Source organism: Ptychodera flava, chromosome 21 (genome assembly GCF_041260155.1).
Source record: "Ptychodera flava strain L36383 chromosome 21, AS_Pfla_20210202, whole genome shotgun sequence".
Taxonomy (NCBI): Eukaryota; Metazoa; Hemichordata; class Enteropneusta; family Ptychoderidae; genus Ptychodera; species Ptychodera flava.
Window position 1 is genome coordinate 32,799,624 of NC_091948.1, and position 18,957 is coordinate 32,818,580.

General features: G+C 37.0%; 1 protein-coding gene across 1 annotated transcript; it reads right to left on the reverse strand.

Moving 5' to 3' along the window:
* Window positions 1-1,529: 1,529 nt before the first annotated feature.
* LOC139122054 (ubiquitin-conjugating enzyme E2 R2-like) lies at window positions 1,530-18,520 on the reverse strand. Its single transcript, XM_070687428.1, has 5 exons — window positions 18,215-18,520; window positions 7,305-7,391; window positions 6,795-6,892; window positions 6,118-6,252; window positions 1,530-2,854 (listed from the first exon to the last, which is right to left on the reverse strand). The coding sequence occupies exons 1-5, from the start codon at window positions 18,389-18,391 to the stop codon at window positions 2,626-2,628; spliced, it is 726 nt and encodes a 241-aa protein (XP_070543529.1). The 5' UTR covers window positions 18,392-18,520; the 3' UTR covers window positions 1,530-2,625.
* Window positions 18,521-18,957: the final 437 nt, after the last annotated feature.

An 18,957-nucleotide genomic window follows, 5' to 3' on the forward strand; every position in this document is an offset into this window, starting at 1 on the left:
TCCTACAAAAGATGTGAATTCAACACAGAAATGACAATGCTCAATGCTTTCTCTGTTTCAAGCTGACATTTTTGACATAGTAGAGTAAATAATTCTTCAGAGCATTTTTCAAACTATACATCACCAAGTTATTCAGTTGATCACTTATCGATGGTGAGAAAAATGGGAGACAAATTCCAAGACCAATCCATATTATATAAATCCATATTGTACATGCATTTGTTGTGAGGTCACAAGTAAAATCATATTTGCATAAAGCAAAGGGGTAATAATTAACACTTTTGCAGCTACGTACTGTTGTCATTTTGTACACTGGGTGACTTTATGCAAGTATTCCATGTTTTTGTGATATCACAAAAAGGTCAAAGAGTGACTTTGTCCCTTTACAGTGAAGTCAACGTTGTCATCTTTCACAAGGGGTGATTACAACCTACCATTGTATCCTAAAATCAGATGTAGAGATGGCGACATTTCCACCTTGGCTTGGCAATGGTTCAGATGTTGTGAGGTAAGGTGACTAATTAGCAGACTGAAACAGCAAAGAACAAGCTAAGGTAGAAATGCATGCCATCTTTACATTTGATTTTAATCAGTTTGACCTCCTAGTGTGGACTGTTGAGAGTCCCTTTATGGTATAATCTCTCTTTAGTAGTTTATTATTATTTCAACATTTTATCTGGTTTTCACGATATTGTTTATTCACTTTTTTTACTATTTGATTGATGGGGAGTATGGGGTGGGGGTTGCAAGAGTCTAGTCATAGATAGTGAAGCAGATCTCCTCCGCTCTAGTGTCTGTAGTAAAGTGCAGATGCAATACTGCAATACGCAAAATGCAATCTGAACAGACTGGCGACTGAATTTGTCCATGGTAAAATATTAAAATATATACCGGTACTATAGCCCAAACATGGGACTATGTGCCTCAGGGTAGGTGATCATTTGCCTGAAATGCTTCAAGGGTATGTAGTCCCTTATTTGGGCCATAACACTTTTATTACATGCCTCTCCTGCATAGTTTTCACTCTAAAATTTCACGCTCACATACAAATGACAATCATACGCTTTAGTTCCTTGTTAAACAAAAAAAGGTTGAAAAATGGAATGATTTTCATCATTGAACGGAACATGCAGCTAATTGAAATTTTTTATGCACACTTTTGTAAAAATCAGTATTTCCTATGTAAAACATATCTTTTGATCATTTTCGAATTCCGACGTTGTCAAGTTGAAAATAGTTCTGGTTCAATTTCAGTCAAATGATGACTATGTGGCCCATGATGTCATCAAAAAATTACCATTGAATACTATGGAGCACGCAATGTTTGATACATATGAGGCATGTCATAAAATGGACAGAAATGTGTGTTATGAAGGCAATCAATTGTAAGATTACATGTCTTGCAATCTTTGAGGTACAATGGGACTTGGCTTCATCCATTGCATGTGATAAGTCAATTATCTTGTGTACTGAAAGTAGAATAATACATCTTGGTGTAGCATTACAAATAACAAGCAAAGAGCAACACATATTGTTTTCCCTTACACAGGGTTATTTACTAGAGTCACAGCACCAAGATAACTATAGTTTGACGATTTTACTTGACATCAGATTAAACACCAAGACAAAGGCTACACAGAAAATGCAATAATTTGTTCTTTTCTTTAAAAAGACTACAGTGACAAAAGTCCATTTTGTTTATATGAAACAAAACTGAAACATTCTGAACACTCTCTTTTGAAGAATGTGTTTCATTGCAACTTTAATATTTATACAAAAAAAAGAAAATATAATGACAAAAGAGAACAATACATGTTCACATGTATACTGGATAAGGTTGGTAGCTAACTGAGATCAAACTTGGGGAGTCGTAGCTGAGAGTAAGCCAGATCTACTTCTGTTCAATCCCATATTTGTTCTCATATGATGCTAAAATGACACAATATCAGCTGTCAAGTCTGATAATATGAAATATTTATGACAACAATGCCTTCAGAAAAACAATTCTGGCATATGGTACGATTAGTCATATGGGTATAGATCAATGAATCAAATAATCAATCATTTTGTATTTGAAAATTATTTTAACTGATCAATTTGGGTTAAAAACTGGAAAATATTTGACAGCCAGGCGCACTGAAGTTTTGTTACATGTAGACAGTGATGACAGTAAACAAAGAGACACTTAGCGAGCAGCTACTGCATCAAGTCAAAATACTTTTATGTTATAATCACTATCAAAACACATGATCAATAATCTAATTATCCCAGCTTTTAAAAGGTACCATTCTTTTTTTAAATTTTCTTTTTTTTTTCAAATGTCATTGCAACTAGGAAATACACTGTAATTGTTTGTGTTTCTTATCTGGGAATTTCAGCATCAGTTTTAAAGTTCCATGCATACAGTCAAAGCAATGTTATTATCAAAAACTGTCCTCATTAAATAGATATTATCTTCAGAATGCTGCTCATAAAAAAAATTCCTGTCTTGTCATTGAGACTGTGATCAACAGTTGCTTGCTGTCTTCTGAAGTGTTTGAGTTAAAGATGTCAGGGGATCCAATTGTATGCCAGAACCGGGCGGGGCTTATCCAAGCAAAAAAACACTGCTTCTGCGTCGGCCTATCACGATTCCTCATTTCCTGAATCCTCGTTATCATCATAAATATTATCATCCTCCTCGTCATCATCATCGTCATCATCAAGGTCATAATCATCATCATAAAAGTCAGCCATGTCCATTGAACTACTCTGTGGGGTTTGTATTTTAGTCTTAACACAATAATCCTGTAAAGTTATAGGCACTTTAACGCCATCCTTGTCCGCGTCTGCTTTGGTTGCAGAAACCTGTTTCCTGTGTAGCAAAAAGAGGAGAAGAAAAACTTTAGGTTTGAAAAGGTTTTTAAAATTTCAAGGCAGTAAGTCATGTTACATACTGATAAACTCTACTCTACATGCATATGTAATTCTTTTAGAACATGAAAAAAAAATTCCTAGCTGCAGGAGAAATAACACTGCTGCCTTCCATTCATATTGAACTAACAAATTATCCGACAGCGAAATCAATGAGCTGCTTTGCTGACTACAAAATAAAGACACAAGATACAAATGTGCTACTACCTCATTATCCTTCAAATTTGTTTGTTCGTGTGTCACTCATTAAACTGCAACAACGAACCACAGAAAAAAAATTCAGTATTGTTTTTGCCAGTTTGTCATGCCTGCCAAAGCAAATATTCCTCTCTCCTTGTTATAGCTGGTTAAATTTTTTGGAACATGAGGAATTTAGCCCGTGATGTCTCCAAAAAAATGACACCTTCAAGTTCAAAACCACTAAATAGCCAGTGTAATTTTGGTATTTCAAAAACAGACCTCCATATTCAGAGTACAGTATACTGATAGGCATAAATGTGTCAAATCAGAGCGAGATTGCAGTGTTGTCCTTAGAAGCCGGGTGCCGGGTAAATAACCCGGCTGTTTTGCATTTTTTCCCGGCTACTTTTAACGTCATTAGATTATTTTATAGACCTGTAATTTCGGGATTGCACTGCAAGCCGTTTCATAGACGGCACACGTACGATTAACAGATTCGCGACCTCTTTCCCCGCATGGAACTGCACAAACATAAAACAGTTTCTAAATACCCGTTTGTGGCTTTTTGAGCCCGATCTTTTATTTGTTAAATAGTGTGATTGGCTGATGGACGCGCCTATGGTGCTGTCTTTGTTACGAGCAGTGTAATTGGTTTGATTAGTATGAAGGTCATCTCAGGTCATGATTTTTAACGATGGCGTCAAAAAGAAATGTGGCGTCGGCCACTGGAATATTTTACCCGAAGAAAGCCCGTTCGAAAGGTATACTTGATTCCAAAAAGATATTTAGTTTACGTATGAAAAACTTCAATTTCGCTGAATTTGTGAGAAAAAGCGCCGAAAAGATGTGATTTTGATCGACGATTCGAAGTTCATGAGACTGCAGCTAGTTTTCCGCCGCCGCGCTGGCTGCCAACGTCACGGTCACTATGAGTATATGATCTTCTCAACAAATCAAGTTATTCTCAGAGCAATACCGACGCATTTTCTGGATTTAAAAAATGAGCTAGAACTGATTTTTTAGAAGCAACTGTTTATTTGAATTGGTATTTTTTTATTGATTATCTTAAAGTAATAGAATCCACGGTGACAGGCATGTGTGTTGCCGACCGGCGCATCATCGACGCATCACGGCTCACGGCTTCACCTTGGCGCTGATCCCCTGGACAATACGTCGTGGATTCCGGCATGGGTTCAATTTCACTGCGCTTCTCCATGTTGGGTTGCCCGATAGTGTCTTTCGATGGACCCTCTGAATCATTTTTTTCACGGACTCGTGGAGCAAATTTGAAAGAAATTAGAGTTGTTTCCTTCCGACGCCTTGCTGCATATCTGCTTTGATCAAATTTGGGGACAGCGAGACGCGATGATCGTGCGCGGTTTGCATTTAATTTGTTGCAACATTTCTGTCAATCACTCACTTTGTGTCATAAGTTTCAGAAACTATCGCTAGCCTGAAAATTAGCAACTGACATGGTAACGTGCCTCTGACTCGACGCTGCCGATTTTTCAGACTACACTCAGAGAATCTGAAACTTTCCACATAAAATGAGTGATTGACAGAAATGATGCAAAAAATTTAATGTTAAGCGGGCACTCATCTCGTATTGATGTCGCCTAAGCTCAGTCGCGGAGAGTGCTTTCGCAACCGTTTGCGTAAAACTCATAACAATGAAAAAATGCGTAGAGACTCAATCCAATGCAATCAACTCTCTACGCATTTTTTCATTGTTATGAGTTTTCTATATACGCATTTTTTTTCGTAAATGTGAACACTGTTACAGTGAATTATCTTACCGATGTTGTTCTTAAGAAAAGCGAATGTGTTTTGATTAGAATAGAATGAGTTTGATGGTTTTTGGGAAACTACTATGTGGTAATGAAGAATGGGAAATGAGCAATGAAATGAGCAGACAGCGGGTGATTTAAGATTATATGTTACATCTTCACTGCAAATAAAACCATAAGTGTGTCATAAATAATACAACAAAACAAAATCATGTTTGTTTGTTTTGTTGTATGTGAGCCACGTCTGAGACACACAACAAAAGTACTGTTTCAGTCTCAGCTAAATGTCACCTCAGATGTCACCAGAGAACACCATTTCCACTCCAAAATTTCATTTTTCGCCTTGCGAGAGGGGGACACCCCCTCTCGCGCTCTCCCCCCTCGTTCGCTACGCTCACTCGCCGCTCGCTCGCTTCGCTTCCTCGCAGTCCACCCGTCTACTTTCTTAAATTACCCGGCTACTTTTGAATATAAGGACAACACCGAGATTGAAAGGATACACTTGGACGGCAATTTCCTCAACAGATGATACTTTCAAGAGTATTCTTTTGGGTGACTATGAACCATGACCCCCTAAGACAGGAAGCAGTAGTACAGTTCATGACTACACCAGTGATTGTTTAACTTTGCTAAATGGTAATTAAACGTATAAAAGCTTTTTTCTATGTTGCTTTCAAACCATAGATCACTTCCCCAAATATTCAGGTGATCATGAGATCCTTTTCAACCACCTGACATTTACAGTTAAAAATTCTGTGTTTTCATTTTCCTTTTAACCTTGTTTCCAAGATAGGGGCTACATATACGGTACTTTCTCTTTGCAGCCCATTTGTTTGTGTACAGCTCCACCCAACATATTGAAAACACTGGGCATACACTGAACAATGATGATCAAAGGGTCAAATCTTTCCATGTTGAATGGTGCTTGGGTGTCAACAAGATCAAATTAATTTAATACTGGAATATAGTACATGTTTAGGTGGACTTCATTGGAACTAGACTCACCAGGGTGCTGAAATAAAACCCAACTAATTACAGTGTACCCTTCAGCTGAATAAGTTTCAAGGAGTCATACTATCCTTGCTGTGAAAGCAAGATGTCAACGGACATCACAGTAAACACTAAATTTTTGTGACAGCAACAAAACGCACCTTTGATGATAACTGACGAGACTGTACTTATTATCTCCAAGTAGGAATTTATTCTGTTGCAGCAAATTTTCAAACAAGTCTCTTACCTAATGATGTTTTCATATTCTTTGTCTTTTCCTTTGGAGTCCTTCCATTTTCTGAACATAACTGAAGCGTCCACATTGGCCGGTGAGAACGTGTTGGGCTCATTCAAGAGAGATATTACACTGAGCAAAATAGTCCTGACAACAAAACAAAGAGCCAACAAAATTATTTCTTGGTACATGGCACCAAAATACAGGCTTGTAGCCGTAGCATGTGCACAATATCTCTGAGTTTCCTTCTGTTGGCTTTCAGAGAATTGGTGGAAAAAGTGTGCAAAGATGCTGACACACAAACATACCTGCCACTAAACTTGCACTCTGACCTCAGTCTGTTATGGATGTGCAATGCTCTGAATCCGTGGAACTGCACTGGTATCACTCAAATCTGATTTTTTCAGGTATAAGTCATCAAATTTGAAAATATGGTTCATGTACAGCTATGTATTTTAATATCACAATAGGGCTGAGCCTAATATAAAATAAAACATTTTGAAATCAATGCTGAAATATAAATAATACAGCCTTCACGCATTAAAAAATTGAAATCAATGCTAAAATATAAATAATACACAATAATACTCCAAAGCCAGTCCAATTTACCATTTGTACAGGATAAGGTTTTGATAAACTTTTGAATAACTTTGCACATGAAAGCTTTACGTAGGGCAAAAAGTAAATACCTGACATTCTGAGTAGGGTTCCACCTTTCTGACGGCAGTTCTCCGCTCTGTGGGTCATCTATTGGTGGATGAAGAATTGATATGCATAGGTCCCCATTCTAGAAAGACGAGACAGGAACACAAGAGAGACACATCGAAAATTAATGAACACACTATTTGATGCTTTCTTGGTTACTCACTGGAGGGCATGGTTATATCAGCTATGGAGTAACTTGAGTGTAGGAAGACAACATTTTTGTGAGAACTCCATAAATACTGATGACAAATGAAACTAATGATGCTTATTGCACTGAATATTTTCTAGAATAGGTTTAAGTTACCTTTTGATCACTCAACTCTCTTGCATTACCTAACATCAGAGTGACATGTTATACTTTGGTTACACTGACAAAAGGAAACCCTTGCTTTTCAAGTTGTAGCCAAGCAGAAATGAAAATCCATTTGGAGCCAGCTGAAGTCCAAACCTTTCTAAAAAGTTGAAGTTTGCATAGCATATGCACATTTTCTCACCTCATAGACATTTGGATGCCACATTTTGGATATAAATCTGAAAGTTGGAGGGGAGTACGGATAGTCCTGTGGAAATTTCATCCTTGCCTGGAGAAGGGAAACGAATAGGAAAAGATCAAAGGTTACTGAGATGAATATGTAATTAATATGTCACAAACCCTATTGCTCTCTATGCTGTTGTTGTTCTACCTACAAGAGGTGGTTATGTGATTATACAGGTATTTAATAATAATAATGTTCAAGACTGTCTTCGAGGCTGTGTACTGACTTCACCAACTCACAATGGGAAATACAAAAGTGGGCTTCTTGACAAACTTCTCTTTGTTATCTTTGTAATATCTTTTCAAGGAAGACCATGCTTGTTTTATTTTCAGCATGCACACTTCGTATAAACCTGATTGTTTTAAAAGGTGAAGTGTCATGGATTCATTTTACGGGTTAATTGATGTCATGAGAAGGGCACTTACTAATCTACAGCCATAGAATTTTGAGGTTTATATACATCATTTGTGAATAAATTTACACATTATGATATTGCAGATAAACAAGTAGTTATTTGGAGTCATTACACTGTGAATTGAATGGATGTCAACATCGCAGAGGTCAAAAACTTAAGAGGACTCCCTAGGCTATTCCAGATTCTTCACCAAACATGCAATGTAATATCCTATTGTATCTGCAGGATCATATATTTCTTTAGGCTACATTTCTGACAGTTACACAAGATTGAGTAGGCACTCTGTAGTGCTTAAAATCTGTTAAATATCACAAAGTTTACACATGATGTAAATACACATTTCGTGCAATAATTTATTCATATCGTTCTTCTCAACGAAGTACAGGTCACTGTGTGGACATAACATGGGAATAGTTTTAAAAATATCATTCTGACATACACAAGCAATAAATCTTTGGAACTATTTATGTGGATGTCCACAATCAGGGTGATTCAAATGACCAATAAATCTGCCTATTTCCACCAAAGAGAAACACACATAATCATTTATAAACATGCATTCATAACAGAAATGTCAACCAATGGCAATTTTGTCCCTATATATATCGTTACCTCACATACTGTTATATATATATATATTTATATATATATATATATATATATATATATATATATATATAATATATATAAATATATATATATATATATATATATATATATATATATATATATATATATACCACACACACACACATACACACACACACAAATTAAATCATTTTCAAACTCTGCACACACAAGCAGATCATTGGAATCCTTATTGTTAAAGTCTTCAAGGTCACAGTAAGTCAATAATGTGATGGATACTGCTAATGTAATATTTGCACTACCATACACATGGCACTAATTGAACAGCTGATCATTCAAAACAGGCTTCTCTATTTCATGGTTTATTCATAGGTTACCATATCAATCTTGCAATTGTGAATATTATTATGAACTAAAGTAATGCTGTTTGATGTCGCCGGTGTGATATTATTATAAAGTTCATCTTCTACAGCATTGATGAGTTGATATGAGCATGATGGAAGTGAAATGTGAACAAATGTCTCGATAGCTCTGTGTCAATACACTTTTCAGAGCATTGTTGTTAATACACTTTGGAAGAAATCTATCGACTTATATCATTTCCAAAGAGTGAGTTTAGAAGCCTCACAAGGTGATCACTATGCTTGAAATGATTGGTTCTAGTAAGATTGATTATTGGCCAAAGGCAGACAGATTAACTGAATTATCTATCATCCTCGCAAATTACACTTCTGCATGGGGACTAATGACATACTGTACAATGCAATACATGTGCTCATGAGGTACAATATGACAACAACGTGACCAGCGAAAAAAGTAAAAGCAAAAAGATCTACATGTATTCCAATAAAGGAATTGATTCCGCAAAATGTTTGGACCGGCTGTCACCAATTTTGTTTGCAAAATGTACAATGAGAATCATGTCCTTCCCAGGCTTTGACAAATCTGTCAACAATAATGGTTCTGAGTTCTAAACAAGTTATAAACAACATCTGAAAATGAGCGGCTAAGTTGTGTGTACACAGACCTGTCCTTTTAGACTTGGTTCAAGTCGGTGAATTTTAAAAAAATAAAATAATTTATAATAGTTTCTCTTGTGTCTCTCCTATTTCGTACAAACCTATCCGGAATTTGGCAGCTCACGCCAGGTTTTCCCAGCGATTGAATGCGTCACGTTTGAGTCTGCGCAGTAGTGAGTTAGTTTCTGCCGGATTCACCGACTTGGACTTCTTGCAAAGTACAGGCGGTGAGACGGACTGTGTACAAAGTGACGTAGAGCAAATACAAAATGATTGACAGCCCCCGCCGTTATTCTGGCCAATAAGAAGAACGCTTGCTAATAAACCTCTGCATGCATTAAAAAGTTTGTTGTCATCTCCGTGCAAAGCTAGACATCGAGTACGTTTTATATCTGGGCGAATAATGGCATGAAGTTCGTACATCAACCGCGTTTTACAACTGATCGATCGACCACCGCTAATCATGCGAGATTAACAAAGAAAGCTTGTTGAGAGTTACATTGAGGGAAAAGATTTGTTCGTCTGCGCACCAACCGGCAGCGGAAAATCACTGACATACGAAGTCGCTCCACATTGTTTTGATTTCCATCGCTTTGGGCACGTAAGAGAACAGGCTACAACTGTAAGGACGGTGTCTTTTTCCATCCTTGAATAACCGGCCACGATTTTCACATTTTGTAACATGGGCCCCACAAACAACACAAATATTTTCACGCGTTTTCGGTGATAGAACAGAGGTCGTACCCGCACTCGACATTTTGTCAACAACGCCGTGTGAGTTTTATGCACGTCTCGTTTGGGTCAATTGGTAACTCCTCCCAATGTGTAAAATTTAGTGATGTCATCTTATGAATAATATATGAGTAAAGAAAACGTCATCTCATGAATAATTTATAGCAACGCAAACCCTGCAAGAAAGCCAAGTCTGTGATTCCGGGTGAAACTCCGCTGTATAGCGTTCACTCCACTCATCGCGTTCACCCTACTCATCGCGTCCACTCACGCGCACGTTTCACATGAGAGCATAATAGCGCTGTTCACGGTTACAGGTTTGTTTCTAAATATAGCCGTACGCGCGCGACATCGCACACGCAGCTTGAAATGCGGACAAATTTTATCAATGTTGCATACATGGCCGTTTTTGCAGCTAATACTCAGAGTCGTGAATATGTTTTTTAGTATTCATTGTTACACTAGCAGTCGCCCACTGAGATGTATTTTCGTCGTTCTTGCATGCGTAATTTTCAAAAGCGTTATCTGAAAATGCGGACAAATATTTATTTTTGCATATTAATTAGAGAACAGTGACGTGAACTGTGAACGGCCATATACAAATCATTGCGTTCACTCCACTCAAACATTCACAAATCACAGACTTGAACCAAGTCTACTGTCCTTTGTGCTCACACTGGTAAGTTGGCATGGGTAAGCATGACTAAGCATTTAAAACCTAATAAATTTCATCAAGCACTGACAATCTATGTAGTTCCATCTCAGGTTTGTGTCACGCTGAGAAAGATTGTCAAAACATTATTGTCAAGCCAGTAAGAATAATTAAATTGTTCCTAATAATCACTGCTTCTGCATGTACTTCAGCAAATTTGGATTTTATTTTCAGATATGGCAGCACAGTGTTGTGACAGCACTGTGTAAAATGTGTAGGAACAGTGGTGTTATTAGAGAGGCTAAACATGGGGTCAAAGTGAAAAAGTACAACTGTTGGTCTCCACCTTGAGGATATTAGAAAGACAATGCTGCAATTGTTATACTTCTAGGGCAATTTTGTTGTGCATGTTTTACAGGTTTTTTCTTCTGGGGTTATGTGAAAATGCTCAGAACTTGTTCTGTCAACATTGCCTGTATATGTAATGCCTCTATTATTGTGTACAGTTATGTAAAATCTAGACTCGAAGTCATAGAGAATATAATGTAACTCATGGGAGATTTTGCTGGTTTGTGATAAAAAAATTTTTAAATATTGCTCACCGGCCTGTAGATTTCCAAAAAAAATCTGAGGAACAAAAATTTATTTTTTCTCACCTTGGGGTAAAAATTACACTGAAATTACTACCTATTGAAGTGAAATTTAATGGGCAAGCACAGAACATGAGAAGTGCAGAATTCAATTACATCTATGGTTACACCGGTGAACCTCTGAAAAGAACAGTGATTATGAATTGGTGTGATTTTTTATGATGTGGTATTAGCTGTTTATTTAATAGCCAAGGTTTTACAAAGTTTCCTGTACATTTAGTTACACAGGGAGGTTTTCAAGTTGCTTACAAGACTACAGAAAAGCAACCACCTGAATAAATTGTATAATCACAGTAAATCTACACGCTGCCATCTGATCAAGGCTTTATGCACAGTACAAACGTTTCAATAATGAAAATGTGCATGTGACTATTGACATAGCTCCAGGACAAAAGGTCAAACGTGACAATGCAACAAACTCTGGGGGTTTTTTTTCAAATCACCTATGTACATGTATCTGTTTGTCACAGTTTAAAAGTCAGTGTCAACCCCTTTCAGAAAATCTGTGTTCTTTCAGCCGAAGGATTCAATTTACCTAGTCAATCTTTTGAGCATGTGCATGACACAGGATAAACAATATAACAAAGCATTATCACTCGGGTGATGTAAGACACCATGGACACTCCCATGAGTCACTCTACTGTACAGGCTACACATCGTACTGAGTAACTCTTATTTTTGGCAACCTTTTCTATTTTGGTAGGATTGTTACTACATGTGGAGATCACTACTAAGTTGTCATGGCCTAGCAAAGAATCCTGGACAGATGGAACTCTAAACAAGCGGACTATATGAACCAGGGAATAGCCTACTGAGATTGTACAAGGACATTGATGAGGCAAACCTCCCCTACTGGCAAAGCAGCTGTTTATCATACTGGTCACTAATTTAGATTTGATTGTCTCATATAAGTCAGTGCTCCCCTACAAATGTTTTAACTTAAAATTATACTTGGTTGAAAAGGTTATGCATAGCCAATAAATACTACTTTGTGATCTATCAACATACATGTACAAATCACTATTATTTCACACAAAAAAGACGTTTTGTACAACTCAGATATGTGCCACACTAAAAACTTGTCTTGCTGATATATACATTAACTTAGAGTAACTTAGTAAGGCAATACAAATGCATGACATTCGATACAAAATGAATGTTAAAGCCATTCATTATCTATTAAATTGGAAAGCAAATGCTAATTGCCGTTAATCTGGAAAATAGTAATACATGTATTGTGCTTCACTAGTTTAAAAACAAGACTTGACCCGATGGTGAAATATGAACTTGGCAGGAAAACGGTTAAAATACTGTTGTCAACAAACTTCGCTAGTGAGTATAAATGCATACAAATGATGTAGGGATTCTCTGGGAAGGGTTTGCAAGATTTTTGAATCGAAAGTAGCAGTAGTAGAATATGAAAATGAAGTTGTAGTACCATCAGCGCATCAGTGCCGATGGTATAACTACTTTTGCAAACATTCAGATTCAGGACAGTATTCTTTTACATGCACACACAGTAAAGACGAATTCTACATATCAACTACATGTACATGTACTTTGTGAACGAAATGCCCAATTGTGACAAAACACATCAAAAAAGGGTGCTGTAACTAGATATTAAACACCTCATACAAACTCTTTGCTGTGATTCTTTAATTTATGGTCATGTGATATACATCATTTTGATGCTGATACATGCAAACAGCGATTTACCGGTTGATTGGGGAAAGTTGAAAGTGTTGTCTACACAAATTCTAGAACATGTACAGAAGGTGGGAGTGTCTTCTACAACCAGGACAAGTGATGATACCTGAGGAAGTACACAATTTTTCAGGGAGAAAATTGGATGACATGTTTACAAAACACATATTGACTGGTCATATTTGGGTAACTGCATACTTTTGTATTCTCCCCCCGGCCTGAAAGTCACCCAAAACAGATTGTTTTGGGGGAATCTCAGGCACTTGTGGCCAGTTATGTGTAGGCTGTTTCATGCATCACTTTGTTTTGCATGTTGCCAAACATGTAAAGTCATCTTATCTCTGGCCACAGACAGTTCTGCTCCACTGTCCATGCTTTAGCAGATATTAAGAGATGTGTGGATGTATCTATCAGAGATTTCCCTGTGGACAATAGCTTCTAAATAAGAATGACACTTTGAAAATACCGTTTCTACATTTTGCCAAGAACCGAACCTGCAAAACATAAGACTAGAAGCCTTTTTTCACCAGCTTGGCTTGGCATTTTACAACAGGGTTGATCAGTAAAATCATATTTACAGTATGTACAAATGTGGGTATTTATGAGCCTTCAAATATTCAAGTTTCTGTTAACATGCAACACACATGACCTGTTATGCCTTACTGGTTATAAAATGGGAAATCTTCAGTGTAAAACAGTGCTCAATACCTGTACATGTATGGCAGAGCGATTTACAGTGTACATATATATATATATATATATATATATATATATATATATATATATATATATATATATATACACACACACACACACACACACAGTAGATAGATACACAGAGTACAATGTACATAGACACGTACGTACACACACACAACACACACACACACACACACACACATTCATTTTCATCACATGACATGATACAGGAGTGGTTGTCCAATATTTGGAGAAGGAAGATTTCATAAAATGTCAGCACATGTAGGTTGTGACAACATAATCTTCTGATGGAGGTCACTTCCTGTTCTTACATTACTGGCACTGCTTTTCCTTGTGTATTGTTTGTTTACTTTATCAGACAAATACTGAGCCCCTAACTCTAAATGAATTAAAATGGTGCCTTAAAATACCATACTTCTGTCATTTTCTGGTAAGGCTATTCCAATTCTGTTTATTTGTCAAAGTTTTCAAGGAAGGGGTTGTGACGTGATCAAGGTGGAACTATTGAATACTCTCAAGGTCACAGCTGAAGTATTATGGCAGACAAAACAGCAATCATCCACTACTGAACAACATATGTACATCAAAAACTAAACAACGTGTACATATACCACACAGATCATGATGAAGTCAATAAAGATCCTTTTAGTAAGTGTGCTGACAAACTCAGATTGGGACAATTCACATAGCACTGGAAGTTTTTGGGTACAATAAGGCTAATGACTAACACTGTTGAACAAACAGTAAGGAAAATGCATACATCACTGTGAAAGGGAAATTAATGTTTACCATTGGACTATGCATATGCATCGGACGACCCCTTTAAAAAATTTAAACTGTTTAACAATCTTTAAATATTGTGCACATCAATCAAATGTATCCATCTGATACCTCTGTAAACCTTGGAACACAATAGTTCAGGAGGTGACCTTGGAAAGCACCCTGAATCACCCTTTCATGGACACTGATATGTTCACTAAATTCTACACCTGTGTTGGCCGTATATATTTGCAGCCAATCCTTATAATTGAAGAAGGGAATTGAAAATTTCACCAAATTCATTTCTTAAATAATCAATGGTTGAATTAAAGTTTCTAAAGTAACAGCTTTGGGGTTTGATGAACCGAAGAAAATTACCCATGACCTTAGGCCAAAAAAAAAAAAATATGTGCTGTTCCGATAACCCGACCTACCCCAATTTTAACCCCCGACCCTAGACTTTTTAGAGCCTCGTAAACCCGGAAGTAAAAATAACGATATGAAAAAACGTGAAACGCATGAAATCACGCGAGAACTATGACAAATCGCGCGAATCACGCGAGAACTAATACGTCATTCTTATCGAAGTGATGCCAGACGCTCATGAAAACTTGCGACATGACACTGACAGTTGTTGCACACTGAACGGTTTCCGGTTTTCAAACTGCTGTATCTCAAAAAGTATTAGGTCTAATTCAATAGAATTTTCGATAAAAAGCTCCGAGTGCTACGCTTGCGATCGTGTCGGGTTTTTTTTGAAAATAAAGAAAAAAATATCGTGTCATTTTAGCGCTCAAAATCAAGCATTATTTTTCGCCATACAGCGTGCCGTACTGGCGCGGCACGCACATTTCTCATGGCCACTACTTCCTATGTTAGAATGGAATGGCTCGTTACAGTATGTTGTTCAGTGCCTAAACGACGTTTTGTAGGTTTTCGCTAAAATGCAGGGACAATTTTCAGTGATCGGAGTTAGTATACCAAACAGCAACTGTTATATTCAATTTGTGGAAAGTTTGAAGCATTTTCATGGCCGTTTTTGATGTCATCTTTCATTTACTTCTTGTTGTCATTTCCGAACCGCGCCATGCACAGCGCGGCCTTTTATGCAGGCCAAGTGAAAACCCGGAAGTGTTTTGTCATAGTGAATCGAGCAAACTTTTGGTCAACTTTACTGTTTATAGTCATTCTATCATTAAAATATAAACCCGTACACCAAAAACTGTGTGTTAAGGTCAATTCTGAGTAGTTTCAAAATCTGTGAGTTCGGAATTTACCGTGAATTTTGCCGTACGTACGTACGTACTTCGTTGAACAGCCCCAAACTGCCAACGCTACAATCAGCTGTTTTCAAACGTTAACCCTGGTAGTTTTGCGAACATTAAACTGTGTTCATTTTTCATCTGTTGATGTTACACAAAATTTACAAAATGATATTTGACAACAGAAATGAATACTCTGTCAATGATGTATGGGAATAAAGTCGGCATGCCATGGTTATTATTATAATAAATGTATGTAAACAACCTTTATTTTTACACAGCATTAACGTAAACTGGGGAAAATGACAGACAGGGGTAGTGCAGGAATCGGGAATTGATAAACAAGACAAGTGGAAAGACGGGCAAATGAAGAGAGAATGAAAAATCTAAGGAAAGGAAAGGAAAAAATCATAACCCTGACTCTAGATTTCAATGCTACAGGAAAATTGAGTACAACAAGATGACAGCTTTTTAGGGGGGAGTAATATTCTTGTGTAAAAAAGGGCAGCTCCAGGGGGATTATTCTGTACTGTGACTTGATCAGTTGAACAATGACTTATTTTATTCATATTCCTATGATTTTTGGTTTTTGAATATCAGAATTTCTCAAATGTAACATTTAAGAAATTTTACAGATCTAAAATATATTTATTCTTTTTTGTTATCACTCAAGTTTAACTGTCCAAAATTTGACAGAGCTAGCTTAAAAACTCTGAAAGTTACAGTAGTTTGAAAATGGCGAAAAATAGCTTTTTGACTGGTAGTATACACGGTGCCGTCCAATTTTCAACTCTGTCTCACAAAATTTTTTAGCATTTTCAAGTTTCTGTGTAAAGAAAACAAAAGCTCCTTATACCGTACTCTCACAATATATTGCACAAAAAGTATTTTAAAGCAGATTAGTTAGAGAATTAATGTTATTATACAACTATATTTTTTCATAGGGATACCCACAAAATGACTCGTAGCCATATGTTGAAATTTTTTGACCATTTGTCAAAAAAATCAAGCATATTTTAATTCTAAAAAAATCATAACCCTGGAAGTAGACAAGAGCTAGAGAACCATCATTCAAACAGTTTTTTGAATCCTGAGACAAGATCTTCAAGAAAACATACAATTCAAGTAAGTTTAACCAAGAACAAAAAAGGGCCTGGTATCCCTACTTATAGCAGGCCTCGTCTCAAACAAAATGGTGACTCGCGATGGACATAATGTGTACTCAATTTTGTTTCGCAAATGCGATCATGGCGAAGAATGGTCGATTTTGTCTTCTGTTAAACAGAACCGAACATTCGAAGAAATTTTGGAGGAACACCATCCAGGTTTTTCTGAATGTAAAATGTACTCTATTCAAGTTGAATGTGCCAGTGATGCTGCTGGGCCGTGGTTGGAAGTACAGCAGACAAATATACAGGTTGGCGATGCTACAAACAATTTTAACTTCAACATAAAGTATGTGCGTTTTTCTTGGGAGTGACTGCAAAAAGCTGAGGATTTACCTTTGGATAAACAGTTCACTTTCCTGTCAAAGAATTGTTATTCAGCCATATCAATTTCCGTGGCAGTCTAATAAATCACACACTTCAATTCTACTGATGAATATTTTATTTTAATATATTGGTATTCAATTTGAGTGCGTTTCATGAGGAAATTGTTCACTGGTAGTTTGTTTGAACGCGTACAATATGCACATTGAGAAATTAAAAAAAAATGAAAAAAAAAAAAATTTCCCTACCTACCTACCCTATTTTTGAAAACCATGTTATCGGAACAGCACATATTTTTTTTTTGGCCTTATGGAATTTTAATGCAGAAATCATTCATATTTCATATTCAAAATTATTTCAATTATCATCGAACGTAAAATTGTGATATCATTCACATAGTTAATTCAAACCTGTTTAATACGACAAGTAAAACCCACACAGACCGTGTTAAATTGAGCTATTGTTATTGTAAATGTATTGTAAATAATAGAACGTTACACCAAAGGTCGACTGGCTCTTTGTTGTGACGACACTGCGCTTACTGTGGGCACGGCTTGTTTTGTTTTTTAGGTCGACGGAGTACTCTGTACCGTCGAGATCACGAATAAACAGCATTTCATCGACGGGGAAGCGAATCACAGCTGTTTTACTTATGGATTACACATAATGGTGAAGAATATGCTTAATAAACAAAGGGTTGCTTCAGCTTAGTCGAGAACAATGACTCACATTTCCGAACGTACATGAATAAATCGCCATTTCTCTTCGCACATCAAATTTCGGGTTACCGAACTGGGTAAAGTACAGCTTAAACATTGATCTTACCCTTCGATCCCACACCTAAAGTTTGGGAAAAATCGCTAGCTTGAAAGATTACCTTGAAATATCCTCCCTGATACAGCGTTTCTGGTGGACCGAAAATAGCTACTTCCCATTCAAATAAGCTGCTTTCGTTCAACAGCGACACTCTGAAACCTTCGACTGGTTCTTCTTGTAAATTCTTAAGTTCCAAGCTTAGCGCTCTCACGGCGCTAGTCATAGGATTCGAGGCCATGCTCGTTTCTGAATCTGTAGTCTTGTAACAGTTTTAAAGGAAAATGTTGAGTCTTCAAACGCGAAAATTACGGAGGTCTCAGAGGTTAGTATTCTTCCTCTTTATGTTTCGAATCAATATGGCGGATTTTCAAAGTGACGTCACAATTATAAACAGTGACCCAGCTTTTTGACTACCTAAGTTGGTCATTAAATGTCGGGTGGTAGATTTGTATGTATACACTTTTGTGGAGGGACTGTGACTTTGACAACGAATCGTCGCTCAAAGGAGTCCAAGCACCATCCTTTTACGCCCAATTACACTTTTGCTGTCCAAATTGAATTACTTTTGAGACCAAACAGATCTAGTTGGTGTAAAATATTCTTCATTAAGACAAAGGTTCACTTCAATTAAATATATTTGTCTGAAATATCATGTTACAACTCCAAGAAAAAGGCATACTTCCGGGAAATCGCCGTCAATACTTCTACTGGTACGTACATACAGGAACGCGATGACGTAGGCGAAAGGACTGCCTCTCCCTCTTTGGTTCCCGCAGTGATTCACACATGCAGATGACACATATG